The following is a 27,977-nucleotide window of genomic DNA, read 5'->3' as shown; positions in this document are numbered from 1 at the left end:
CTGCATCGGGCCGTGTAAGCGCTGCCGAGCTCCCTCTCCGGCGGCCGCTGCCCCTGGGAGGCGGGGCGGAGGTGCCGGTTCCGGAGCGGCCATGCTGCGGCTGTGGCGGGCGGTGCCCGCGGCGCTGCGCGGGGCGCGGGGCCGGGCGGGCACGGCCGGGGTACAGCGGGGCTCAGAGGTGCTGCTGAGCGCGGCCGGCGGCGGTGAGTGCCGGGACTCGGAGTGCGGCTCCGCTTCTGCCAGGTCCTGGTGGAAACACCTCGGCCTGGCGTCAGCGTGGCCGTATGTTCCCAGCGCGACGCAGCCCGAGGGGGGTGACAGCCCTGCCGAGCGCGGGGCGCTCATTGTTGTTTTGCTTTCAGTTATGCCTTGTATAACCTTTTTTTCAAGAACGCTGCTGCTGAATGAATAGCTAGATACTTTTTTTTCTCCTAAAGTTATGTGTGCAGGAGACCTCAACGCAAGAAGTTCTGGTTTGTTTACTTCAGATTTTTCTAACAGCATTAACGTGCAGTGATAAAGGTGGGACAGGACCTTGACGTGTCTGTGCACATTTATTCATGAGAGCCACGAAGCAGTTTGAGGTTTGGTTCAGATTGCCAATGAATTTACTTTCTGTGTAACTGTTGCAGGAGCTTATAACCAGTTCTTGGTATTTTGCTGGTTACAAAGACATTGAGTAGTTACCAGCTGTACATTTCCTTAGCTGGTGCCCGCTGTTCACTTGTGTCTCATTTCCAATGTGGCACACCCCTGGTTCGATAGCTGGCCACTGCCATACGCAGAGGGATAAACAGACTTTCCAGCAGGGCAGAAAGACCAAGGCAGGTGTGAGGTACAGCTGTGCACCTACAGCACAGCAACAGCATCTTCCAATGTGAAGGCCTGGGAAGGGAGCAGAAGTCCAGACAAGGAAATAGGAGATGTTTTTTTCTCTCCAAAGCATACGGAAGCCATTGGATAATAATTTACAAATCACATGTGCAAAGGAGAGCGAGGTAGATGTTGTGGTTTTATTTTTCTGCTTGGACTTAGGAACTTTGAGTGAATTCCTTTCTGCTGATGAGCTTATAATGTTGAAATTAAATGGAGTTCAATTTCAAAAGGGTTCTGGAACATGAACTGAGAGTGACCTGTCTGTGCTGTTCACATGCAAACAGCAATCCCAAGAGGACGGTTTCCTTCATTAGGGAATGTATTTGAACACAGTAAGACTGTACAATAAAAAATAAATTAAGCAACATTCAAAGGAGAAACCTAAGATGAATCTTTTTTGTTTGTTTATTGTTTGGGGGTTTTTTTCCCCATTTCTGCAGTGATTCTAAGAAAAGTTCTTGGATGTCCTGTTCATTTTCTTTTCTAAAAGTCTGCTTACTTACAGTCTTCTACAGTGCTACTGAATTTCTCAGTTGTTCTGCATAACTGGATTTTGTAGACATGATGTGCCACCTCCAGTTTTAAAATAACTGATTGTTTTAGAACATACTTTATATGCATTTTCAGGAAGGAGAAGATGCAGCATATGCAGATATTATTCCCAGTTGAATTACTGTGTCAGAGAACTAAATGAAGTATAACTGAAATTGTCTCCTATTACTAAGGTATTGCTGAAATCCTAATGAACCGACCCCACGCGAGAAATTCACTGGGAAAAGTATTTGTAAATGAAGTGAGTATGGGCCTGGCCTGTGAGCGTGTTTGGAACCATAATCAATAACTAACTGCACTGAGAACAGTTGTGGGAAATCAAAAAAAAACTTAACTCATGTTGAAGGGAAGTGGGAGATGGCACTGGGGCAAGGCAGGTGAACCTGGAGAAAAACAGATTGTAACGGTTACTGCCTCAGATGTGGACAGAGATATCTGGGTTATTTAAATTATCTAAGTTAATTTATTGAAGTTAACTCAGATGCAAGTTAATGTCTTAAAGCATACTCATTGTCACACCTTAGCAGTGATGACACATCCTAGAGAAAGTCTGGCTCATGCCTGGACAGGAAGGGAAGTTTTAGGTGCAACAAAGGTTCATCTCTGAATGGAAGGAAAAAAGAGATGGGGAAATGTGTCATTCTGAATTTGTTGTGGAAGAACCTGTAGGCTGCACTTACATGATTTCCATGAATTTTCTGGCACCTGCAGGGAAAAAAACCAAACTACTTCTATCATTGATTGGGCACTTCCTATAATTTCAGTGTAGATACACATCCATATGCCTACATTTTTTTTTCTCGTTTGCACTCCCTCCCTTGTAGCTGTTCAGTGTCCTGGAACAGCTCCGGTTCGATGAGCAGGTGCGAGTGGTGGTGTTCAAGAGCCAGGTGAAAGGAGTGTTTTGTGCAGGTGAGTAGCAAAGGCTCTGCAAACTCTTCTCAAAAAATGTGGTGGCTCTTAGAGCCATGCACCAATCAGATCATGCAGAAAAGCAGTTGGAAATGAATGCTAAAATAAATTTTAAAAAATCTGTGAAAAAGGCACAGAGGAGCACCCTCGTTACTGCTGCAGCCCAAATGTCCACACTCCAACTTCCATGGACCTTACTTAACTGGAATGCTGTATCTCAAGACTTTTTAAATGGTCTGTCGTCTGAGGGGGACTGGAGAGAACACTTCAGATGTCTTTTCCTAGATTCTAACCTTTTTCTCCTTTATTTAGGAGCAGATTTAAAGGAACGTGCAAAGATGGATGATGCAGAAGTTGGAGAGTTTGTTAGAAGACTGAGAAATCTTATGGATGAAATAGGTAAAGGATTATGTCAGTTGGAAAATTTATCTAGATCACCTACTGAAATATTTAGAAATGCTGTAGGAGGAAATAACTAGCAGGTTATCCACCTAGGATTAGCTTTCCAAATGGCTTCAGCTTATGCCTGAAAGAGAGATCCAATTAGAATTAAATACCAACCATCCTGCTGCCCCTTCCCAAGGACAAGATGCATTTCTTATCCACAACAAAGCACATACATACCTATGTAATAAATACCTGCTCTAAGTTCTTTATTCCACACTTCTGTGGAATCCTTGGGAAGCAAGTTCTGTGTTGCTTGTCCTACTTCCAGTACATGTTTAGAAACACTCAAAACATGGCAGAGACCTAAGAACATGGACTTGAATCTCTGAATGGATTTGCTAAATGGATTTGTGGAATGTCGGGACGGGGGTTGTATCTACAACTCCCTTGCCTCCCTTTTTCTTTGTAAAGGAATATGAACTTCTGCAATTAATTTTCTTTCCCTGTCTATGAACTATTCTGCTCTCACTAGAAAGAAATGAAATACCTAAGTAAAATCTAAAATACCAATCAGAATTGCAATAATTTTAAAAAAATTACAGAAGCAGTCAGGGTAGTTACAGGAGAGAACTAGCTCACCTCTGAAGTTTGCATCCAGCTGCCTGAGTAGTTAAAGTATCAAGCAGCTAATCTCCAGATACATCAAGTTCCTCAACTATGAGGCAACCTGGTTAAACAGTGTTTACTGTTCCTGTTTTCAGAAGCCTTGGCTAACAAAAGCAGCACAAAAACTGAACATTGTGACAGGGCCTAGGGAGGGTGTCTTTTCTTTGGCTGTTTAACTGCAACAGATGAATATGCACGTCATAAATTTGCAAGGAGATGATTGATCCCATTTGTGTTACACCACTTTGTGTTTGAAAGCTTCTCTGTATGGAAGAAGCATGTTTTGCATTCTTACTAAGAAAGGAGAAGTGCACAAAGGTAATTTTTGCTGTTTTCAGACCGAAAATTTGTGTCAGAAGAAAACAAGTTCTTGAACAATTATGAACTGAAAGCTTTAGAACGTAAGGATTTAAATTGCAGGACCGTGTGAAACAGAACTTGTGGAACACAACTGTGCAATCTGTGCTCTCTTCTGTAGCTGCCCTGCCTGTGCCCACGATCGCTGCAATCGATGGCTACGCCTTGGGTGGTGGATTGGAGCTGGCCCTGGCCTGTGACCTCCGAGTAGCAGGTTTGTGTTACTCAGTGTAGCAATCTCCTGGCAATTGATGGCTGCATTTTTAAGAGAATTTACACACGTGACAGTGGATTGTTAATGGAATCCAGGAGCTTGAGTGACATTTAACAGAAGGTTGTACAGAAATTGGACATTCAGTTACTATTTGGAAAGTAGTTCCTATGCTTAAAAAGTAAAGCCTATTTTTAGGTAAAATTAGGTTTCCTCTAGAAAACTATTTATTAGTAGGATTGAATAGTTATTGTTAACTTAATACTGGATCAGATATACTCTGGCTAGATCTAACCTTCCCAACTTAAATCAGTTTGGGTTGAAAGACATTTCTTCTGTTTCCATGCTTCCATCCATTGTATTTCATCAGGGACCTGAGGTTCATTTTTCTAGCTAAAATTGCTATACAGGGGTAAGCAGACTTGAGCTGGACATTGAGAAAGTATTGTAGTATTCAGAGTTTTGGGCTACCTGGAGAAACGGAGTTCCAGTTCAGTATTGACAGTTTCTAATTTTATTGATCAATCTGGAAAAGTTCTAGTTATACAAATCAAAATGTAGCTAACCCTACATTTATTTTTTAATAGCTTCATCAGCTAAAATGGGCCTTATTGAGACCACACGAGGACTTCTGCCTGGAGCGGGTAAGCTTCATTAAAACTTAACCTTCATTAATATTCATAAAATCTCACTTTCTCAGCTATATTGTAAATATTTTGCCATTGGAGTATGTTCTTGAACACTTGAAGTGTTTTGAAGGTAAATTAGAAGTAGCATCTTACAATCATGAAACAGATCTATGAATCAAGAGTTCTGTCTCAGACATACACTGAATTTAGGGAAGTCCCTTTACACCTTTTCCTTTTTATCAAAATACTGAAGCCTTTCAGATTCCTCAAAAAATGTTAATGTATTCAGCCATTAGTTATTAAAGAAACATATGATCCCTTTATTTTTTAAGCCTCCTAAGGTTTTATAAGGAGACAAAATACTACTGGGGCATTTGTCAGAAATGGAAAATGGTGTTTTCCCTATTGTCCTAAGGTGGAACTCAGCGCCTGCCCAGATGTGTTGGAATAGGTCTTGCAAAAGAACTCATTTTCACTGGCAGACAGGTTGATGGAGAACAGGCAGCTTCCATGGGGCTGGTAAATCATTCAGTGCCACAGAACAGCGAGGGAGATGCAGCTTACCAGAGAGCTTTAACTTTGGCTAAAGAAATCCTGCCCCAGGTAAGTGCATTGTTCATGGGACCAATGTAAAGACAGCATTTGTGCTGTCCTTAAGAGAGAGCAAACAAACACCTGAAATTCCTTTCTCTGAAATACTGATGTCTTGGTTCCTGATCTTTAAGTCTGTTCCTTTTTGTGAATGCAGTTTTTGTAGGAACAAGTGTTCTAACATCCAGCTGCTTAACCCACAGGACAGTTTTACCCCCTAGCTGCAGCCACACAGACCTGCAGGACACATTGAAACCTCACACCGTATTCATCTGTGAACTGCAGACAACACCAAATTGATTTTTTAAAAAATACTTAATAACTTACTGCGAATTTCTGTAGACTAAAATGTCATTTGGAACTAGGATGATAATACAATAACTAATCTATTATGAATTAATTTTAATTTATTAAAAATATTTGTTGTGGTTTGGTTTTGTTTTTAATAAAGGCACCGTTTGCTGTGAAAATGGGAAAACTGGCAATAAACAAAGGAATAGAGGTAACAATTATTTTTGTTTAAATACTGAGGTGAATGAAAAGATTAGCAGCTCTTACAAATTACTACAGTAAAAATGTTTAGAACTGATTACAAAGTTATGAGTTATAAAATTTTTCTTTATATCAGACATTTAAAACCATTTCAGAGGTTTTAAAAATTTTGTTTAAAGATGAAATTAAAATGGCAGGGTTTTTTTTTTTTCTACAGATAGTAACATGTACTTCTAATATTGGAGTGAAGATCACTTACTATGATTGAGAGTGACTGACTGCTCTCATTGATTTGAGAGTTATGAAGTAGCTTTGAGGGCTGTACTTCAGATAAACCTCACACCTTTCTTCTCTTCTTCCCAGGTTGACATTGCATCAGGGATGGCTATTGAGGGGATGTGTTATGCCCAGGTAAACTGCCTTCAGAATTAATTCCTGAAAGGAACAACTGTACATTAGCTATAGAATGAACTTTACAAATGGTTTTAGTTTAATAAATTCAAAACTATTCCTCCTGTAGTTCTTTGCAGCAAGGTTTGAGAGTGTGCACCTTTCTCAGCTAAAGGAACGATACAGGGTATTACAATATAATGTGTCTCTCAGCATCTTTTAAGATGATGAAGATTACGGAAAATGCTTTTCTTATATAGATCTATGGGGTTTTTCTTAGGTGCTTTGTTTGTGAGTTACACTACAACCCTGTCTCTTTTTTCCTAATTTCAAAACATGGAACTTTATCATTGAAAGAAATGCAATCTTAGTCTTGGATCATTACTGCCAAATTAGGCAGGACTTAAAAACATATCAGACTTGTAAATGGAAAACATACCTTTCTTTTATTTTTTTTTCTCATGTAGAATATTCCCACCAGAGACCGTCAGGAAGGGATGGCTGCCTTCAGGGAGAAGCGACCACCTCGGTTCACCGGCAAATAACACTTTCTGCTTCCCCTTGAGTCTCTGGAGATAAAGCAGGACTGAGGAGGATCCACTGATTTCTTATGATTATTTTTATGACACCATTCTGTGCACTTAACTCCTTGCCTAGGACTGCATTTCTAACTACTCCACTGGATCATTTTTCTGTACAAATCTCCAAATAAAGATTTAACTTTGTACACCTGATCTTTAAAGCACATTCACATGAAGTCAGTAGTTATGGCTCTCAGACAGATGTCAAGTAAGGAATATAGAGAAGCTTTGGCTCACCATAAGCAAATTAAAAAAAAAAAACCAAAACACAGTGCATCCTAACAGTAAAAACAAACACTGGAGAGAAATTTGATTTATAAAGATGTATCAATGCTCTTCCAACTCCTTTGACAGAACAAGCAGTACCAGCACAGAGCAGTGGCCCTTCATGGCAGCTCTGCTGTGAGTAGTGCAACACTGACCCAACTCCAGGAACCCAAACTCACCTCCCTTTGGAACCAGTGCTTGAGAAAACACAGGGCTGTGTACGTGCACAGATATGTAAGGCCATCACATCAGCCTATGCCAGACAGGCTGAGCACATAAATATCTCTCCATCACCTCCTTTCCTCTGTTGGCTGACTGGAAGTTGAGGTTATTTTCTCCCTATGGTTTGAGTTTCTCCAGCACTAAAATGTGCCACACAATTTAACTCTACAGCTTCTTACTTCCCCCTTAATGGGGCTTTCAAGCTGAAGTGAATTAATGAGCATATGTAATTTTAGGAAATGATTTATAGCTTATCAAAATAAGATGTGGCTTACCACATTGGAACTTCATGCTATGATAGTATCAAAGGAAACCACAGTTTCACTTGTGCGAAAAGTGTGTGGGAACCTTACCAAATTATACACATACAAATTTTCTAAGTAAAAATCTGTATAGGTAAAGCAGAGTCAGGATTTTCAGCCTTCACAAAAGATGGCAAATGCTACAGGTGGAACACAAAGCTTAAAAGTTGATTCCAGAATTATTCTTTCCTGGCAGAAACTCCTGAAGTTGCACAGGAGTGTGAAGAGACCTTTCTATAAGTGGCATATACAAATAGATACAGTGCATTTATACTTTGTAGGCATGCAGAGTTTTCAGCTTGAGAGAATTCAGCTCACTGATTGCCTGAAGTGTGGGAGCAAAAGAAAATGAGTATTTAGCATCCCTGTGCTTGCCAGTTGCAGAACTTCATGAAGTGACATGTCTCACAGAGATGTGACCTGCTGCCAACATCATCCTTGCCTTCTGTGCTGCATGGAGGAGTAATTTTTTTTTTTCAGTTAAGTTGCTTCAGCAAATTCTCCTGTCATTAGGAAAAGACGGCACTGTGAGGAGAGTTGTCATCTTTATTTTAAAATCTTGTAGCAATTGATTTATATTCATTCTGTTGACACCAATTTTGACAAGTTTTGTATTCCATTTTATGTAACGGAAATTCCATAGCAGACATCTTAGAAGGTTGGTGGGTAAAAGCCTGTAGGCTGTTTTTAGTTTTTAAACCACCTTCATAATTCAAAGCTACAGCCAGCTGAATTTCTGTTGGAATTGAGAAAACTTTATATAACCAGATCCACAGATGAAAATTATGCCAGCCAAAATTATACTCTTGTACAAAAAACAATTACACAACACTGATTAAATTACTGGATCAGTACCTTTTGAAGTCACTGAAGTACATATTAATTAGGTTATTGAAGATTAGAGGTGGTGTTTTCATGTCATGGATGGGAGTTGGGAGGGAAAGGATTAAAAATAGTAAAATATGGTCATCATGAAGAAGCCATTTCTGCTAGTAAGCTACCAAACATAAGTTTTCTTTTTAAATTCAATTACCCAATATTTACAGAAGAATCTCTGAATATCAATCAGTTGCCATGGAAATATGGAGACTAAGCAGATAAACAAAAACAACACCTGAAATTAAATTGAATTTGAATGGACATGCAGTTTGCTTCCATCACTCACATTGTATCAGGCATCTGTACACTCTGCAATATTTTTCATTCAACACATGGTTTGACACCCAAAGGTAACCAAGAAAGAAATAAGTTGTTACAATTAGCATCTTTATGTAAAATTTCACACTCCACAAAACAATGCAATTGACACAAGGGCTTACACAGAACATTGGGCGATATTTTGCACTCACTGTGATGGCTTGGAAATATAATTCACTGCACAATACTGACAGAATATTTACAGAAAATAAGAGCAATCATTAGTCTCTTATAAATAAGGTGACCAAATATCCCAGCCTTCTATGAGTACATGCAACCCCTCCACGATGAAGTCATGTCAGTTATTTTGCTCTAATGAGCCTTCTCCTATCCCCATCAGTATTCCAAAAACAAAAGAAAGATACCACACACAACCAGAAGTAGTCACACAACAAAACCCCATTCTTGTTATAAAATTTAAATTCTCAAACATCCTTTTAGTACTGTCTCATTTTAGTTCCGTTTCTACTGCTTTACTTCAGTGGGTTTCCCCTTTCCCTGAATGTGATGCTGGTCCCCACCTTGACAGGAGCATGGGGGACTCTGGAGAAATGAACTATAAAAAGGCATCATCCCAGCAGTAAGGAAAACAAAAGAACATGGTTTGCAGGCAAAAGGAAAAGGAAGATGAAGACCCCATTTGTGTCTAGAAGGGTTATGAGACAGTGGACATTTTGGTCGCCTTAGTTACAAGTCTCTCTGTCACCTGCATGCATGGACTTTTGTTTTAGTCTGTAAGTGTTGATCTCACAATCAAACACAGTTTATTCAAACACCAAACTGGTGAACAGTGTTATGAACAATCACAAGGATGGAATAGCCTTTTCTCCCAGAAGTCACAAAACAAGATACTCCTTGAAGTCTTCTTACCAGCTGTGCAAATTGATCTGTACAAGTCCCATCTCCTGGTAGCCAGCACTAACCCTACAGGCATGACCAGCTCAAGCTGTGACCCTTTACAAGTTGTGTACGAGGTTGCCATTAAGGTGACGTTCAGCAAGGTTACCACACATGGCTTGGGTACCACAGTTACCAGCAAATCACTTTAATGGTGACCGATATATTATAAGTTACTCCAGCTACACACATATCAGAGAGGATTATTACAGAGACAATACTTTACACTCCTCTACCTGCAGCTTTCAGTTTGGTTTGGTTTGTTGCTGTTTTCTACACGGTGGTGGTCTCCCATGGCGCATAATGTGTTTTTCTAAACTATCCAGGATGGCAACAGCAATCCTTTGGACATGGGGATCAGTGTGGACATTTTCCTTGATGTTGTACAAATGCTGCAAACCACCTTCTTCAATTAACATGCTGCAGTATCTGGCAGCTGTAATAGAATTATATAGAGGGAATTAAAACCAGAATTATCTAGGGTAAAGGTAGCAGATACTTGTAAACACTGATTCAAATCCACTTTTGTCTCCAGGCAGTATTTAAGACACTCCCTAAAGTGTCCACAGAAATGCATGAATACTATAACAAGCGACAACACAACAGAGTTATTTGGACAGGACTCCAGCTGTAATCAGGTCTCTTACCAGTCCGTCTCAGCTGATTGGAAAGTGCCCTGTGATATGCACAGCATTCTCTTCCTCCCACCTCCTCTACAGGCATTTAAAGTGCACATAAAAAATCCAGAAGAAATGGGAATCCAAAGCACTATAGTTTCTATGACTCTAGGTAATAATAGCCCTTTTCCCAAAAATCTCAGTACGGAACAGTTACCAAAAAACGGTATCAGATATACCACATCATCTGTCCAGGCTTGGAGAGTGAATACAAACTAGTTCCTTCCAGTAGTTTACTAAATGTATTGATGGTAGCCTCTCATTAGTTTTAAGTTTCTACAAGTACCTTTCCAGGGTTTTTTCCACTTACATTCTGGAATTTACTAAGTTGAAATCACACCCCCATCAGCTGCAGCATTATTAAGAGCAGGGAACAGCTATAAAAAGAGCTGTAGGGTGAATGTAATGTGCAAGCTCCAGAAGTTGTTATGGAAAGGTCAGGATGACTGTAATGCAATCCACAGGGCATTACCTCAGATGGGCCCAATTTCACCATTCATCTCAGTGATGCAACACCAGACTTGTTTTAATGCTGATGTTGAGCATTTCGCTGGGGATCACATTTACTGTGGCGCTACTAAATATTTCAGCTAGGTTACCTCACTGAGGTCACTATGACACAAACAGCAGCAGAAGAAAAAAATATACCAAAAAAATTAAACCAATTACTTCCAGACTACTTTACACTGTCATCTATAAGAGAGGGTCAAAACAAAAAGCATCTCCTCTCCATGACTACTAAAAGCTTTCTTGGTACAAAGCACCAAAAGCTGAAGATTTCCCGCCTAAATACAACTCCTTATTTCAGAATTAAACAAATTTTCCTCCAGAGTAGGTTATTATATTTGCTACTAAACATTTGGTTTCTCTGCAACTTTGTCCAGAAGCTTCTGCCATCAACTACCATCAGAACTAAAGGAATTCTGTCTTGGTCTCAAGTCAGGAGTAGGCCAATACAAACCTCAGTAGCATGTTAAAAGCTCAGAGGTGAGGACAGACAAAATACTAAAAATAAACAGAACAAATAGGACAACACAAAGTTAACAGGACTGAGGCACAAAGAGGAATTACAGGGCCTTATTTAAAATCTGTTATCCAGATCTGATCAGTAAAACAACTCTGTCAGAAGTCTGACTTCAACGTGAAAAACCTCACAGATTTCTGCACAGTACCCTGGGAACAGAGGCTCATTATATTTATGAGCTCTATGAAGGGCAGCAAAACAGTATTCTCTGTGCAGTTATACATTATGTCATGCTATTGGTTGGTCCTGAATAGATTCCTTATCACTGCAGCAATAGTGATTTATGGGACAGGGATAAACAAGCCTAGATATGCAGCCATCAAGGAGATTAAAAACTGGCACAGAAAACACTTCAAATACTTCAGAAGGAATCTGCTTTATATAGATATATTCATGCCAAAAATTTCTGTTAAAAAAAAAAAACATAAAAACATTAAGAGCAAGGTTTGTCCCCTCCTGCATTTAGGTATGGTTGGGGGATTTAGCTCCTTTTCCCAACACTTGTGCATTACATCAAATGCTATCAAATCATTCTACTTCCCATTTTGCAGATGGGAAAGAGAGATTAAGAAAGTGACATTTATGTCACAGCAGGTTACTGCAAAAAGCCAATTAGAGATGACGATTAACTATAGCTTCTGTTCCCATAGCAAGACACTGCTACCTGCCATGGTCATTGCTCTTAACTTAAAAGAAATTTGTTGCCCAGCATTAATATTTGCCTATTTTATTTGAATAAAAACACATGTGTAAGAAAAAAATGTAGTTAAATCTTAACAAATCCACATTTTGGAATTAATACTATGCATCTAACAGTAAAATTTCAGTTAATAGAAGTGATTAAAGTACTCTTTTTCTGCCCCATTTAGTCAAGCCCCAAATGTAGTTTCTCCAGAGGATTAGGAATGAATACCCAAGAAATACTTATTTTTCCCACTTCATGCTAGTGAACAGCATACCAAAAAATAAGAACTCTAAGTGTAATGTTCTCTCAATACATACGATTTTTGCTGCAGACGTGCTGCATGGCCCACACTGCCCATAACTGGACACCAGGTGTCATGAAACAGCCAAGCAGTGGAAAAAATGGATTGAAAGACCTATTAAAAAAAAGAGAAGAGAAACAGTTACTTGCTTTATTACTAGATACTATTACTTCAGAGTAAGTCTGCTCATTCAGCCATATGTTAACTACAGGAGACATTGGTAAACATTAAGAGGCTGGTCTGCTGCATCTAACATTCATTTAGGACAACTACCTGCAAATATCAGAAATAGTAGATATGTGGTATGGTTTTATTTATTTTTTTTCCCCCAAACTCTTGACCATAAGATAAAACAATAGTTACCTGTATGCCACCATCTCACATTCTGGGGTTGGCCAATTCAAAATGGCAGCATGCTGTAAAATACAGAACCAAGAACATTGACTGTTAAATACAAACATTGAAAAAAAAAATAGAAAAGACTGTGATAAAATTCACCATCATTTCTGTACCAGCTGTTCAAGGAGAGATGTCCTCTGGCTGCGACTTAATGTCCAGGCCTGCTCTCCTCGAGATATCAGATGAGCAATAATCCCTGCTGCAAAGTAGCTGACTTCCACCTCCACACTGTGCAACAATTTACTGATGTGGTCTATGAAATCCTTCCACATTAATTCAGAATGGAGTTCTTTAACTTCAGCTATGTTATTCTGGAATGGGGAGATAAATAATAAAAAAAAGAGAAAATGTCAACAGAAAGAAGATGGTGTGAGGGAGATGAACTATATTGTGTGAGTAGGCACAGATAAACATTCAGATGAGATCTCTGTACATCCAAGCAACCACCACATGCCAAAATACTACTTTTGCTTTGGGAGATTTTTCCGGTCTATGCAGGAATTTGCTTCAAAACATAGATGTTTTCTCCTAAGTGATTTTATTCCATTAACATGCAAATTACACTAAATCAAAGGCTGTTTTTAACATTCTCAAGCTCAATTGAAAATAATTTCAGCAGTGCAAAATTCTGCATTCCACTGACTTTCAACCTACTTTTTGCATTTGGACTCATGTGAAGCCTCACTCTCCTATATTAAAAGCTCTTTTTATTTCCTATAACCATCAATTTCAATGTAACTTTTGAAGAAACATGGAACAGTCCAAAAACATGTCAATTGTGAATATATACATTATAAGAATTAAAGAAGAATGTAAAAAGTATTAGGACATGAAAAAATATTTTTTCTGATTAAGATAGGGTAAAAAAAAAACCTGTCAAAATAAAATTTTTAAAGTACATATTTTAGACTTTTTTTTTCCTTTTTCATCTCACCAGAAGTCCAAGAACTTTCTGTTGGATGGATGATTCAGACGGAAAAGACTGTGGATAAAAGAAATAAACAAAAGGTAAACATTTATGCTAAGAATTGAAAAAGCTTTAATTATAAACCAGTGTTGAAAATCCACCACCAAGCCTCCCCTTCTCACCTCTAAGACTCTCATGAAAAGTTCTAGCCCTTGGTTTTCAATAAAGTGCCGACACGTTGTTGGAGATTCATCTGTGAGGTTCCAAAGTGCACTCAGTGTGAACTTGAGGGTGGTATCTACAAGATTCTGATTTGTTTTCTGTTTAACTATTTGTAGAAGTTGCTGGGGGGGAAAAAAAAACAAACATCAAAATATCAATATATGTATTAACTCCTCTGCTTTTTCTACACTAATTGGGCAATGCATAGCTGTCATTTATATACAGAGTAAAGATATACTTGTTTAGAGTCAAACTATACAAAATAAACCAGCCATTAAACTTTTTACCTCCCCTCTGAATATAGTTGCCTGCTAAAGGAATTCCTTTTTTTCCACAGTAATTACAGGTGTAGGGCTATCACAGATGGCACAAAGCCATCCACAAAACTTGCAACCTTTACAGCAGTATTAACTTCAAATATTCTCATTTTGAGCACCTTAAACAATGAATTACAAATCAAGATATGTCTTGCTGTATATTACTTTGCAGTAATTGTGTTAAGTTTCTCCACTTGAGCTTACCTTCTAACCAATTTTCACATGAATACATGCTAATATGTTAGAATTTTATCTCCTTATGTTTACTTTGTATCTTCAGGAATACTGTTAGTAGGAACAGCTGGAGAGGACTGGATGGCAGGAAGGCATCTGACTTACCCTAACAATGAAGAGTTCTGCACCAAGTTGAGCTGTTTGCTCTGTTGAAAGCTGGGAACAAACAAAAGCAGATCAACTTTTTTTTTTTGACTTTAGAAATATTATCCTATCATCTCAAAGCTTAAATCCATACCTTTGCAGCAAGAATGGAAATTATGGCTACAGCCATCCTTTGCATGTTTTGATCCTCGTGATTACACAGCCACTGCATAACAAGTTTGGCTGCTTCAAACCTGGAAGTTAAAAATAAAATTAATTTTCGTAAGTCTTATAAGTCTTAATAAAAGAAAGATGTACACAAACAACAGAAGAAGTATTCTTCATACCACACAAAGTAGAAAGACACAGTGAAATTGCAGGTATTGTATGAGCCTCTGTCAGCTTTAAGCTGTTGGCTTAGGTTCTCTTACTTCTAATTATGTATCAAAGTGCACAGGAATTGCTCCCAAGGAAGGAAGAAAAATTTGGTACAATCTCCTGAAACATCAGACCATCACACTTCAAAGTATTTGAACAAAATATTTGAGTAGAAAAATGTCTGCAAAAAGCAACCCCAGAGAAATGCTGACTTCTGTTACACGGAACACCTGGATAGACCTATCCAGGTGAAGTGAAAAAAAAAATGTATAGCAAAGGATTTTTTCAGACCTATACTCAATGGTATATATTTGGGTCAACAGACCTAAAACAATATAGGCCAGATAAATTCAGCACACTAGAATGATTTAAACTGAGCAAAACTGGGGCCAGAAACAAAAGCTTCTGAAGAAAAATATTCTGCAGAGCTACAACTCATTTCAACTGACATCTAAAACTTGCCTGTTAAATGGGACATCCTGGAGGATTCTGTCACTGCATAGTGAAAGAAGACAATTCTTTTGCAGCTGTGAGAAATTAAAAATAATTGCTTTGTTAGAAACACACAAATTTCAGAATACTTTCTTGCTATGAACATATTTCTATGAAGTCCTGAGATGTGGAGAAACCTTTTGTTAAGGCCCACAAGACAGAGAATGTCACAGAAGGCAGAGCAGTTTTGCCTTGTACCTGCTGGTGATTTGGGAAGTGCTCCATGGCCTTGAGGAGCAGGTGAGTGACGTCTGCCAGGAGCCGCACGGGCATCCCAGCCGCCAGGTCCTGCTTGGTGAGGTTGAAGACGCAGGCGCTCGCCGCCAGCTGCACGGGCAGGTTCAGGGGGTGGTTCCTCATGCCGATCACCACCAGCTGCAGCACAACAGTTTGGCCCACGTTAGCTGCTCACACGTTTGCACACAGACCCCAAGAACAATCTGCCTCCTGCTCGAGGCCACAACAATGACTCACAGCACCCAATTTCTGCCTCCCTTGTACTCAAGTGAGAAATCCATCTGGTGTGATTTTAATACTCAAGGAATAACATTTCCTTCTGCTCAGCGAATCAAACCTGGCAACTTCTACTGCTCCAAGTCCTTTGCACAGCTTGTAGCAACCTCTCAAAGAAGAGGCTGCACAGATTGCAAGAAATTCCTAGAAAGAGCCAGGCTGGGATAAAATCACCAAACCCTTTCAGAGATGAATGAAGGAGGAGAGAGTTTCTGCAGTGCAATGATAATGATGTAGTGCCTTGTTCGGTGATGAGCCATTTCAAATCCCATCCTGAGCTGCTACGTCAGGAGGGATTTCTTGCAGCTTCTTCCTGAATGATGTTTTTGGCTACGTATGTTGATTCTGATCTCACCTAATAATAGCATTTTTCTTGTTGATAATTAACTGGCAAACTCTTTTTGATATTGATGGCAATAAATTTAAGGTGACTTGTTCAACATTAAAGAGAATAAGAAAAATGTGTCCTACTGGTGCATCTTTTTAGGATCCCTACAAAACTTAAACCATCTAGCCAATGCCTAGAGTGGATTTCTAAGGAAGTTTCTGGGCTCCATTTTCAGCCCCATGCAGAACACTAACAATATCCATTCACCCATTACCACACTGGAGGGTGACAGAAGAGGAACTGTCACTGAATTCTTTCCTTATTATTACTGTTTTGTGAGCATCAGCAGAAGGCACTGCTATGTCTGGTGAATAAGAGTAGACAGACCTTTGCTCAGAACCCCAACAGATATGATCTAATGACAGAATTCAGCATCTGAAGAATATTTCATATCATATTCAAAGTTATGTGACAAAATTAATTAATATGCTACTAAATTTAGATAATTTACTTTAGTACAGAACAATTTTACCTAAACACTACACTAAACACTACAGGGCATCTTCTACATCACTCTTGTTTAAATAGCTCTTTATTTTTATTTAACATAATGATTTTAATCTTAAAAAACCACAACCAAAAAGGTAGAAGCTTATAAACTAATTTATACCAGGGTTTTGGGGATGAGCTCAGGAAGAACACATGAGAACCATCAAAACTATTATTTTACCTTTAAAATTTCAGGTTTAGTTTTTTCCATTACATGTGTCAGGCTGAATAAATGAAAGAGTGCTTCTCTCACAAAGAAGGCCCGTTCACTGTAACGCTTCAGTGCTTCCGAAATCTGAGTTTCATTTGCTTCTCCTGACACCTGTGAACACAGAAATAATCTTTAGTTCAAGATGTCAACATTTTACTTTCAAAATTTTATTCTCAAAAAATGCAAAGCTGCAGTTTCAAAGGCAGTGATTTGGCCAAGTCCTTCAGTAAGTAAATGATTTCCAGCCTGCTCCAGTTTCCATTTAATGATATTTTCTCTGTTTATAACTGTAAGTTGTATAACTGAAGATGGTTTTTTCCTCAGTTGTTTTATTTAATGAATCATTGCTGCAATCACTGTTTTTTAAAATTGGGGAAGCACACACAACTTGTTCTACTTAACACGGCACATACAAAAAAAGTAAAATGTTCATTAAGTGTCACATTCTGTGCATCCTGTATTGTATACAGGCATATTTTTTGAAACTTCTGAGATCAGGAATATATTACAGCCTTGAAAAAACTGATTGCATCTTGGATTTTGTTTTATATTCTCTACTGATTAGAACAGGGCAACCCTGCTTACTGACATGTTGTACAGCCAATTATACCCTACATGAAAAATTTCCACTTAGTTTCATGTTCTCAACTATAATATCTGCCTAGTGTTCATAATCAAATTTCACAGAGCTGCTGTAAAGAGAGTAATATTTTACCTCTGTTGTTTCCATGAGTTCTGTGTCTTGTTTACTCTTTAGCAGTATCTAGACTAAGCAGTTGAATATTTCAGCAGAGTTACTAATGAATTTAGGTCACCAAAAAAAAAGGAAATAAAACCAATCATAGCCTACAATCTCTTCTTGACAACTATGCCTTAAAAAAAAAAGGAATGCAAACTGCATTTTGCTAACCACAATGCCACAAGACCACTGTGACTTTCATATTACTAGAACCTTCTTCCCTCCTGCCTTTTCATGGCACAGATAGTTCTATGAAGCAAATATTCTGAACAGCAAGGATTACATTGTATTATTTTATACCAAACATGAGGTATAACCTCTTGATGCTGGATATCATCACACCAAAGGGGAACTTGCTTTCTCCAACCACGCATTTCAACATTCAGACACTTCCCCCATCAACTGTGACAACTAAGTACTCAAGAGACCTGGCCCTTAACAGCTGTCAAATGTTTCAGGGATAGAAACCACAAAATTGTGTAGCTGTGTTTCTCCACTTGCCTATAACAAGAGCATTCTGAAATTTAAAACTCAAGTGGGAAGCTAAACTTGCACAGGGCAGACTAAACTATGGACACATTAGGCTCTCTTCCTCCTTCCTTCTGCAGCTTCCATCATCCTCAAAACACAGCAGAAAACTCAGTGTCAAAGATGATATACCACTGAAATGTATAAAAGAACTTTTAAAAAAATTAATTCTGACCTGCTCATTCTCCAATAACTGCATTCAGATTCTACAAAACAGGGAACCATGTCTTTGTCTTGTTGCCTGGCTCTAAAAATTAAATAAATAAATGCACTTCAGAAAACATCATCTCATCCTAAGGGGCTAAGTAACTGAGGATTTTCTTAAGAAGAGGAAATCTTTCATCCTTAGTTATTGCTTCTTAGGTGTTGCATTCGTCACCAGAAGACCTTTCAAGATGGGTAGAAATACTGTAAGAGGAAATATCAGTGGTGATGGAATATAACAGCAACTGAGTTATTCAGCTTTATTGTATCTGCTGTGTTAATCATGAACTGCTCAAAACTTACGCAAATTCTACCTCCACCCCTTACACATTGCTGACTTATGCCAGATACTGTCTGGAATCCAGAGAATATTATCCCACTAAGTGACTTCAGACCAGACAAAGTTCAGCTCTCTTAGATTTGGTAAATCAGGATCTAAGGTTCACTGAAAAGGCACAGAAAACAGATGGCTCTTACAAGTATATGTATATATACAGTATTATGTAAATTTAGCAGTTTGTGTCAAATTTAAGTAGGAATTTCATCTAAAGCCAGTAATTATAATAAACAGTTAAAAAAATGAACCTACAGCCTCCTATTGAAACACACACATACATTTGTCACAAACAATTAGGTCTATTTTCCCTGCACATTGTAATTTTCAGTGAAATTAATTCCCCCACTTAACCTTCAGGTTTCCTTCTCCTGTTAGGAACTCTGAGTAGCCGGCATCAGTCGCTAGCAGTCCTACAAACTGCATTGTGGGCCGCTGCAGAATGAATGCTTGTACAGCTTTATCTGTGACATGTTTTCTTCCAGAAATGTCCAAAGACACAAGGTTAGGCAAGATATCTTTCTGTTCCAGTAAACGAAGAGCTATGTCCGATGTGAACTGTTTGTCGTCCGAAATATCAAGGTGATTCAGGTATTTTAGTTCTCTTATAACATCCAGAATCTGGGTTGTGGTCATTTTCAAGCATTTCAGGTGGTGCATGGTCAAAGACTTGAGCCGGTCTTTGCAGGTGAGGAGTGCTGTTATGTCAGTGACAGAGGTGTTGGATATATCCAGACTTTCCAACCTGGGAAGTGAAGCAACATCTGCCAAGTCCTCATTGTAGAACAGCACGTTGGTGATGCTCAACGCGCGGAGCCCGGACAGCTGACTGAAACACCTCTCGTAAGGGTCTTCCAGGGAGAGAGTCAGTGAGTTCAGCACCAGGCACTGCAGATTCTGCTGGATCCACTTATTGCTGCCCAGTCCACTGATAATGTCTGTGATTGTTATGTCTGCATTCACCCCCGTGGCATCCAGCTCCACCAGCTTGTGATGGCAGAAGGCTTTTCGGAAAGCCACGGCTGAGATTTTGGCTTTGCGGATACAGGCGCGCTTCAAGCGCATCTGGTTGCCTCGGAAGATGCCCACGGTCCCATCGTTCAGAAGCCCTGTGGGAAAACAGCATCAGTGCTTGGCTCCAGTGTTACACACCACCACCTTGACATTAAGAACGCAAAGGGCACAAAGTGTTGGAAGAGAAAATTAATTACAAAGTAGTTTGCCTTGGATCATTACACTACTGATACCAAAATCACACGTTTGAGTTTTTGCTTTGAACATTATGATGCCATGTTTGGAAAATTCCAGGTTTAAGAATAGAACAGATAAATAAGAAGCAGTAAATTCATGTTACCTGATTGGTTCAGAAAATGGAACACACAATAAATAAAATATGGGTATGATTCAAAACCAATCAGACTGCTGCTCTCATTTGCTGTATTTTTCTCACTGAACTGGATGGAAGCATGGTAAAAACAGAATTTCAAAATTTCTGAGTGTAGTTCTCCTCTGGCCACAGTTCCATTAACCTCAAGATTGTACAACCTATCAATGACCTGTTCTCATCTTGCTCTAACTACATAATCTAGCATTTGATTGAATTCATAAGTAGGATCGATACTAAATTAAGCTAATTAAGTTCTATATGAAGAAGGTAGGAGTGTTGCTCAGAAACAAGCTGAATGTGAGAAAGAAACCTAAAAAGTGATTCAAAGAATAGAAAGAGGAGGGCAAGGAAAGGGTGGGAAGGAGAAAAAGACTGAAAAGAAAAAAGAAAAAGCAACAATCTTGTTTAGTATCTTTTTACTCTGTATAAAGTAGCCTTTTCTTGCAAGACACTGGCAACATCCTAACTGAAAAAAATACATTAAGTTCCCTGCATAGAATTATCAAAAATGCATTGAATATACAAATATAAAATCTTGGTATCTTATCAACAGAAGGATTACAAAAAGCCATGTGAAAGGTACAGTTGCACAAGCATCCACACAAAAGCAGTAGGAAGAACATGTCCTAGTTTTGCCCCTACAGGGTTATAGATGTGAAAACTCCTAGTTTTTAATCTCCTGTCTTCATACCTACTTAGCAAAGAAAATGAAAGAAAAATGCAATATATTTGAATAACATCACTGCCACTACAGTCTGGATTTAAGTCATGGGCTAGTAATTGCCTCTGGACAAAGGTAAATTATAATAAAGATTTGCTGACCTTTCTAGGGAGCAAATGGTTCAGGCATTTCTGACCATTACTTTCCTCTTTTGCAGGGAAAGCAAAAATATGGGATGAAACAACTGATATGGAACAGAAGTAAAAGCAGTAAATCTAATTTAGTTTGGTTAAAGTGTCAATAAATTATTTCTTAATTTTTGCTTATCTCTTCATTTAAGGACCAAGCTCTCTCACTGGCCTGCCTTAGCCACTCCATGTTTACCTGTCACACACTTTTTACCATCTTCCATTCTCTTTGTTTGTGACATTTTGGTGTCTGGAAGTGTCTTCACCACTGCCAGCACCAGTAATAAGTTTCTGGTAATTCAGTTTCCTTGAATCTAACTTCTTGGGACTACACTAAGTAACTCCTTATCAGAAAGTGTATATTAAAGATTACCTTTTTTTTTTTTTTTTTTGAGTTTGTCTTTTTTACGACCATTCCTTCTGTTCCTTCTAACCAGAACACCTTGAAAAAAACCAGAACACCAATACTTGCCCAGTAAGACCCAAATAAAATCTGCACCTGTAGGATAGGGTGTTTGGTCTGTTTACAGTAATTTTTCTAGTGTCATGTCTCATTTTTTAACAAAAGTGTCCAGGATCTCAAGGAACAGGCTTCTTATCTCTTTTCTAGCACGATTTATACCTTTACTTTTTCATGATAAGTTTTATTAGATAAATTTATCATGCTTAAAGCAAGCAACCAAGAGGGCAGCCCTCTCCTCAGAAACATGCTGACAGAGAACCAGTAAGCCAGAACACAAAATGTAAGAATACCATAAGGTGTTTATACCACTCTAAAACTGCGTGGTCTGAAACAAATAATTTCATGTCAATAAAAGTGTTAAGAGACATGAGAAACTGTTTTAATGAATCACAAGGTTATTTTCTAGCTTAATTGCAGGGGCACACAGTAAAAAAAAGAAATCAAATGCTCTTCAAGAGGTATTGTTGCTAGAAGCAGTAGAATCTTTTTTTTCTGAAGTGATTGAAAGAAGACTGAAGAATGTTCAAGTTAAGGAAAATTAAAATCATAAACCAAGACCAAGAACTTTCTATTTAGATCTATGTGGCAATGCAAAGGTCAGCTGAAGCTGTGTAAAGCAAAAATAACACCAATTCTCTATTAAGGGATTACAGAACACAGTTTTAACAGCTGCAGCAGCAGATTCTACTAGAAAATATAGCAGAACTGCAATGTCACATTCCAGTGGAGTATTTTCACCACTGACCCACAAATGATTGTTTTTACCATGAAATGCCATCGTCTGCAGCAGTCGATCAGCCACTTCTTGAGGGAACATTCCTGGTTCCTGCAAGCAAAATGTTCCATCTTGCCTTTCTGTGCAGAACTTCTCTAGGTTGGCAGTCAGGAAATTCAAACAGATATCAAGTAAAGAATATGGAGAAGCTTCCTCCTGTCATATGCAAAAAACAATGAAACAAAGGAGATTTAGTCACGTCATTCTATGAACCTTCCATTATTCTATAATGTCTTTTTTGTTAGCCTGGCAAATATTACAAGAGGAGATGTCTCCCTCAGAGCTACACTAAGTCAGGTCACACAACAAACACCTGGCCAAACCAATGAGAGACTCCTTCCCCAGTCACCCCCAGAACCACATCCAGTCACGTCTGCTGTGCTTCAAATGCTACTTTCGTTCCCAAAGGAAAAAAAACAATTGCTGAAAAATAATTTTAATTTATGAAGTCTACTGAGAATTAATCAATCAAGACAGACTGAAAGAAGATTTAAAAACAAATTATACTTCTGGATTTTAAATATTTCTTTTAAGCATTTAAGTCAATGCATATTAGAAGTCTACTACCAACCTACATAAGAAATGCAGATACTGCAGATAAATTGCATATATAAGAGCAATTTTTGATACTGAAAAGGGCAGCTAGAGCTTCACATCAAAAAAGGAAACACAAAAAGACCTGGTTTAATTTCAAATTTTGTGCAGCAATAAACTAATATCTATTATAGTAATCATTTTCCTCTTTCCAGGCATGCTGCACCTGGAAATCATCTATAGCAGAGGTCTGGGTACAAAGGACAAGGCAGAATATAAACTTGATCTTTTCCCCCAGAGTTTGAGATTGGACACTGATACATGAAAATCTCTAAGGGTTTTTTTTTTCCATGTCTAATAATAACCTACTGTTTTCAGCTACACAGATTAATCAACATAAAGAATGACTCTCAGTACTGTGAATCATCCCCAACACCACACAAAAGAAGGCCGAGTGACTGGTACATACTCCCCCAGACAATATTGAAAATAACAGCATCAACTGTTGCCAAATCTCATCTGTGGGAAAAATAGTAGCTTCCCTTTCATACAGAAAGTTCTGGATAATTTCACCTTTCTTTCTCAGCTCATTTAACTTCTGTTGCTTCACTTGCCTAATATGCTGATCACAGGAGTACTGAAATATGTAAAAGGTTATAGAGAAGAAATATAAATAAGTTCACAGAGATAAGTCTTCTAAAATAAGGTGCACATATTTGAGGACTGGGAGGTACCACATTAGTGCAAAGATGGAACTGAATCTATCTTTAATGAATCACATATTGACAACAATTAGAGACTGCAGTTTAATAGCTCCTGAAGACTTAAGTACAGGCTTGGGAAATAAAATCTCCAAGTTATTCATTCACATGCAAGCTCTTTCTGCAGCTTTTGACGTGCAACTTTCCATTCCTCTAACTCAGTTTTGTTAAATGCTTAAGTTTCATTATTTTTTAAGCTTTATTATTACATTGTATTGTTATAAAAACAGAGTTACTTTGTGATGCAACTTGCTCCCATACCAGAAAACGCCAATTTTGGCTGCCTCCAATCTTAAGTGGCTATGAAAATGAAGGACAGAATTTGGAATTGTGAACGTCTTTTGTTTCTTTTTGTTTCTTTGTAGTGTGCAATGATGCCTGATTATTTTTAAATGGTACATTTTTTATATGAGATGGGAAAATTTCCTTCTAAACTTGAAATCAATACCTATTCCCAGGACTTCTACAACAGCTGATGAATCAAACAAGAATCAGAATCTTTACTCAATGGTGTATGAAAACCATTCCCACTGGAGCAAAGACATTCACATCTCCATTAGATGATCTTGTGTTTCTAATTTGATGCTCAAAGATGACAAAACCAGAATACTCGATCTCTTCATTCCTCCTGGAACTGTTCCTTCCTGTCTGCCAGAAAAGCTGAAACACTTTTATGTATCAGTGAACAAACTCCAATGAGAATTTTTAGCCCTGTAGATAGGCCACTAGCATATGACTCAGAAAACTATTTTTTCAACCAGTACCTCTGAGTGGCCAACCTGTCCTTTGGAAATGCAAGTTTAATTTTTATATAATCCCTCTGGAAGTTCACGCAGGGCGTATCCATACAATCAAGGAACAACAACCACAAGCAGGGATCAATTACACTTGCAAACAACACAGTTCCTTTTTATTAATTCCACTCATTCCCATTATAGGAGACATTTGTAATATTTTTCAACTTGCTGCCAAAAGGCTGAGGAAACACCCCTAACAAAGGCTCCTGAGGTACCCTGGGCAGACAGGTAAAATGTTTGTTCTGTATCTAATAAAGTCCTCTGACAAGCATCCTAAAAACAATTTCCTAGACTGTGTGCTACTGAAACAGAACAGCTCAAACGCACTCTGGAAGCCTTTCATGTGAGCTGGAGGCATTCCTTTTCTCACTCCACTATACTTCAAGACAATATTGCCCAGACTAAGTTGTATTTAAGCTCTTACAAGGTCAGAATTTAAGTGGTTCCTTTCCTCTAGCTCTGCTTTTGAATGTCAGGTTGAAGACAAACCTGGCATTTGTTTTTAGATCACCTTCTGTCTAATGAGACACTATAAATGTATGTCAAACATAGAAGAGCATTTAAACTTATCTTTTTTATTTAATAAACATCACCCAGCAGTTTTTGAGTACAACTTCCAATATGCTATTTTACTTTTTCATAGTCATTATAACTATGTGATACTTCAATTAACTCCATTTAGTTTCTTTTATTATATCAAATTAATTGAGTAGCCAGGAAACAGATATAAATATTAATTCCCCAAACCACAGAATTATGCATTACATGATGCAAGCTGGGGTGCCTTCATTAACTAAAACATACATCATGAGAATAATGATACACATCTAAAACCTGGCTAGCTTATGGAATAGCACAAAAAGTAGAATAATTGCATTTAGATAGGCTTTTAAAGGCTTATTTTAATTAATTAAAAAAAAAAAACCAACACTTTTGAAGTGCTCAGTGTAATCAAGGCAAACCAAAAGTGCGCATGGGGATGGGGTAAACTGCCTGGCTACTGGCCTGTAACAGTAATCCAATACAGTGATGAACTGAAATGCAAAACCTGCTTCAACTTGATGTTACCAGTTCAACTTGGAGCTCACACCAGGGCAGCTGGAAAGCTTCTCCCAAAGAACATTATCCTCCACATTTTCTTTTGAGAATTCCATGAATCAGCTTTAAATACCACTAGAATATATTCAATACATATTTCAAATGCAGTTAAAAAGCAAGAGCTTAAGGGAACACATTAAAGCACCGTAAGTTGGAGACTCTTAAGCCAAACATTATAAACCCAGATTAACTGGTTGAATGTGAATATCAAAACAAAATCCTGTTCCTTTGGGGAAGCATCACCAGGCAAGTACCTGCTTATATAACAATACCTAGAAAAAAAATAAGAAACAGGTATGTCTGCTGTTTTCTGTCAGTCATTACAATCAAGCTTTGCAAAAAAAAAAAAAAAAAAAATTAAATTTCACTGCTGTGTGTGCCTTTCTCACTACAGGGGTTGTGATCCTACCAACTCCAGCCTGACAGATTCAGTTCCCATGGGCTCTATCTCTCAGACTCATTAAAAATCCAATTTATTTTTTTTTCCAGTGGTAGTGTTTTGTTTTGGCTGGTTCTTTTTCCCCCTCAGTAAACCAGTATGTAACACGGGAAGATTAATACCAATCTCACCTCTAACAGAACCATGTCTATGGTCCGCTCCTCAAGTTTTACACCCAATTGCAGACTCAGTATGAAAAACCCCAAACATGCCAGGTCTCTGTAAGCCTGGCCCACCAGCTTTTCCTTCCAAAGTCCCAAAGGACGAGATGGGCACAGGGTTAGGGACTTTTCAATTTGTGGCAGTCATTTCTCTCAAAACATTAACAGGAAAATAAGAGATAATTTAGAACTTCAGTCTTTGGTGCTGGATGCTGGACCATGTTTTCCAGCTGTTTTCCACCTCTCCACAGCTCCAGAACTTTACTTACTTTCTTAAAATTAACATTCTTAAAACAATTAAGAAATAGCAACAGCCATCAAAATTCTTCTGAGTGCTAATAAAGGCAGTGAAAAATAAACAGCTTCATGATTAATGCTACTAAGAAAGCTTTATGATTATCCTATTTAAATTAAGTTAAATGGAATTAAACAGAAGTAGGTGATTTATTAGCCAGACTCAAGGAAGGATTATGCTCAAAACTCCAATTTAACATTAACTATTCTGGCACAAGAAGTGGGAACATACTGATTAAAGCTGCTACTGATACAAAGCAGCAATCACAAGAGGCCTAAAATTAAATAGTGCCCCATTAGAATGACAGAGTAAAGCCACTTATTTCAAGATTAACATCAAGAACTTCAGATACAAGTTCATCAATTAGAAATGATAGACAGTGGGAACCAGAATGGTGTGCTGAACTATAAAAAAAGAAAGAAGCATAAAAAAAAAAAAGAAGGAAGGATTAAGTCACTTTCAAGACACTTGGGAGATCTCACAGGGCTATTTATGTTAAAAGGTACCTGCACCATTTCAGTTAAAAGGTAACAGCTACTAGAATGCTCTGGGAAGCAAAAGTACCTTGGGAACAGGACATAAACCCAGCTTTTCTTAGCCTAGAAGATCAAAAGGTGAGAGATACAAATGCTACCTATAAATAAACACAGAACAATGAATATAAACTATAGACAGAAAAAAAAGCCATTAAGGAGAAACACACTGTGAGCACAGCAACTAAGGTACGTAGAAATGCCATGAACTGGAAGTTTTGCCATAGATTTAAGCATCAGTACATAGTTAAACAATTAAATTCTACCCTAGTTCACTGATTAGAAGAGCAGGCACAAAATGTAGCTACTTCAATAACAATGATACATAACTTCATTAGGGGATTGACTGAAATTAGGCTTTTAATGACAAGGGATAAGACCAAGATTGCCCACGAAGCTCCTGCTAGTACTTGAAAAGCAAATATGCACACTCATGTCTGGAGCAGAGGAGCAATCCAAACAGCTTCCATATGTTCTGCTCCGGCCTGCCTGGAGCAGGGAAAGGCTGCTCCTTTGGCAGCTCCGCGCTGCAAGAGCTCAGCAAGGCCCACGCACCGTGCCTTGGCACGGCTTCCTCCAGACAGACGCTGGACAAAGCAATTCCCAGTGGGAAGGTGCTGCTGGGGGCCGGGGGAGGCGGCAGCCGGAGGAGGCACAGGCGGCTGGGCTGAGCTGTGCCGGGCTGTGCCCTCACGCCGGCCGGCCGAGGGGCTCTGCCCCGCTCCGCCCTGGCGGCTGTGGCGGCCCGGCCCCGCACGGGGCTGTGAGGGGCCGGTCAGGGCGGCGGATCTGGGCCGGCCGTCATCGCCCCCCCGGCTCCCTGGGACACCGAGCCGGGATCGAGCCTGCCGTCTGCCGGGTCCCGAGCGCCCTTTTCCATAAGGGGCGGCAGCGCCGCGGTTACACAACGAACGGCGGGGCTGCCCCGGCCCGGCCGCGGTGCCGCCGGGAGGGAGAGGAGGGGGGGCCCCGCCTGAGCCCCTCAGCCGGGCTTGCGCCGCCGCCATGGCGGCCCCTTCCCCGGGGTCACCTCCGCTACCTGCGCCGGGTCCGGCACCCCGGGGCTGCAGGCGAACATGTTGCTCCCCTTCCCTTCCTGCCTCCCTCCCTGCCCGCCGGCATCCCCTCATCGCCCCCTCACCATCGCGGCGCTGGCTGCCGCCGGCGAGCGCCCAGCCAGCCGGTCCCGTCACTGGGCTCCTTCTCTTTTCGCTTTTTTCTTTCCCTCCC

The 27,977-nt window shown here is 39.2% G+C and overlaps 2 protein-coding genes across 3 annotated transcripts; one reads left to right on the top strand and one right to left on the bottom strand.

Moving 5' to 3' along the window:
- Positions 1-72: 72 nt before the first annotated feature.
- On the top strand, positions 73-6,797 carry ECHDC2 (enoyl-CoA hydratase domain containing 2). The gene is made up of 10 exons (XM_005521168.2): positions 73-203; positions 1,602-1,669; positions 2,253-2,340; positions 2,653-2,739; positions 3,872-3,964; positions 4,549-4,605; positions 5,006-5,193; positions 5,633-5,683; positions 6,037-6,084; positions 6,531-6,797. The coding sequence occupies exons 1-10, from the start codon at positions 92-94 to the stop codon at positions 6,606-6,608; spliced, it is 870 nt and encodes a 289-aa protein (XP_005521225.2). The 5' UTR covers positions 73-91; the 3' UTR covers positions 6,609-6,797.
- Positions 6,798-7,961: 1,164 nt separating this feature from the next.
- LOC102105358 (protein zyg-11 homolog B) lies at positions 7,962-27,977 on the bottom strand. 2 transcript variants are annotated; one of them, XM_005521166.2, is made up of 14 exons: positions 27,889-27,977; positions 22,120-22,285; positions 19,010-19,764; positions 16,821-16,961; positions 15,448-15,624; positions 15,220-15,284; positions 14,534-14,633; positions 14,401-14,451; positions 13,705-13,866; positions 13,550-13,597; positions 12,729-12,926; positions 12,580-12,632; positions 12,233-12,330; positions 7,962-9,965 (listed from the first exon to the last, which is right to left on the bottom strand). In XM_005521166.2, the coding sequence occupies exons 1-14, from the start codon at positions 27,889-27,891 to the stop codon at positions 9,775-9,777; spliced, it is 2,208 nt and encodes a 735-aa protein (XP_005521223.1). In that variant the 5' UTR covers positions 27,892-27,977; the 3' UTR covers positions 7,962-9,774. The 2 variants fall into 2 exon arrangements, 1 of the variants encoding a protein (XP_005521223.1); XR_015773327.1 differs by lacking the exon at positions 7,962-9,965 and having other exon boundaries at positions 12,263-12,330; positions 12,715-12,926.

The sequence above is a fragment of the Pseudopodoces humilis genome, chromosome 10, assembly GCF_049639895.1.
Source record: "Pseudopodoces humilis isolate 2021_Gansu_Grassland_sample_001 chromosome 10, ASM4963989v1, whole genome shotgun sequence".
Lineage (NCBI taxonomy): Eukaryota > Metazoa > Chordata > Aves > Passeriformes > Paridae > Pseudopodoces > Pseudopodoces humilis.
Note: the sequence above shows the minus strand (reverse complement) of the source record. Positions and strands in the feature narration are given on the sequence as shown.

Coding starts and splice junctions, on each gene's coding strand:
- LOC102105358 (XM_005521166.2), bottom strand. Junction 15,625..16,820: donor CTAAACCTGAAATTTTAAAG/GTAAAATAATAG, acceptor GTTGTGCTGCAG/CTGGTGGTGATCGGCATGAG. Junction 9,966..12,232: donor GCACGTCTGCAGCAAAAATC/GTATGTATTGAG, acceptor ATTCTATTACAG/CTGCCAGATACTGCAGCATG.
- ECHDC2 (XM_005521168.2), top strand. CDS start 92: ATGCTGCGGCTGTGGCGGGCGGTGCCCGCGGCGCTGCGCGGGGCGCGG. Junction 4,606..5,005: donor AGGACTTCTGCCTGGAGCGG/GTAAGCTTCATT, acceptor TATTGTCCTAAG/GTGGAACTCAGCGCCTGCCC. Junction 5,194..5,632: donor CTAAAGAAATCCTGCCCCAG/GTAAGTGCATTG, acceptor TTTTTAATAAAG/GCACCGTTTGCTGTGAAAAT.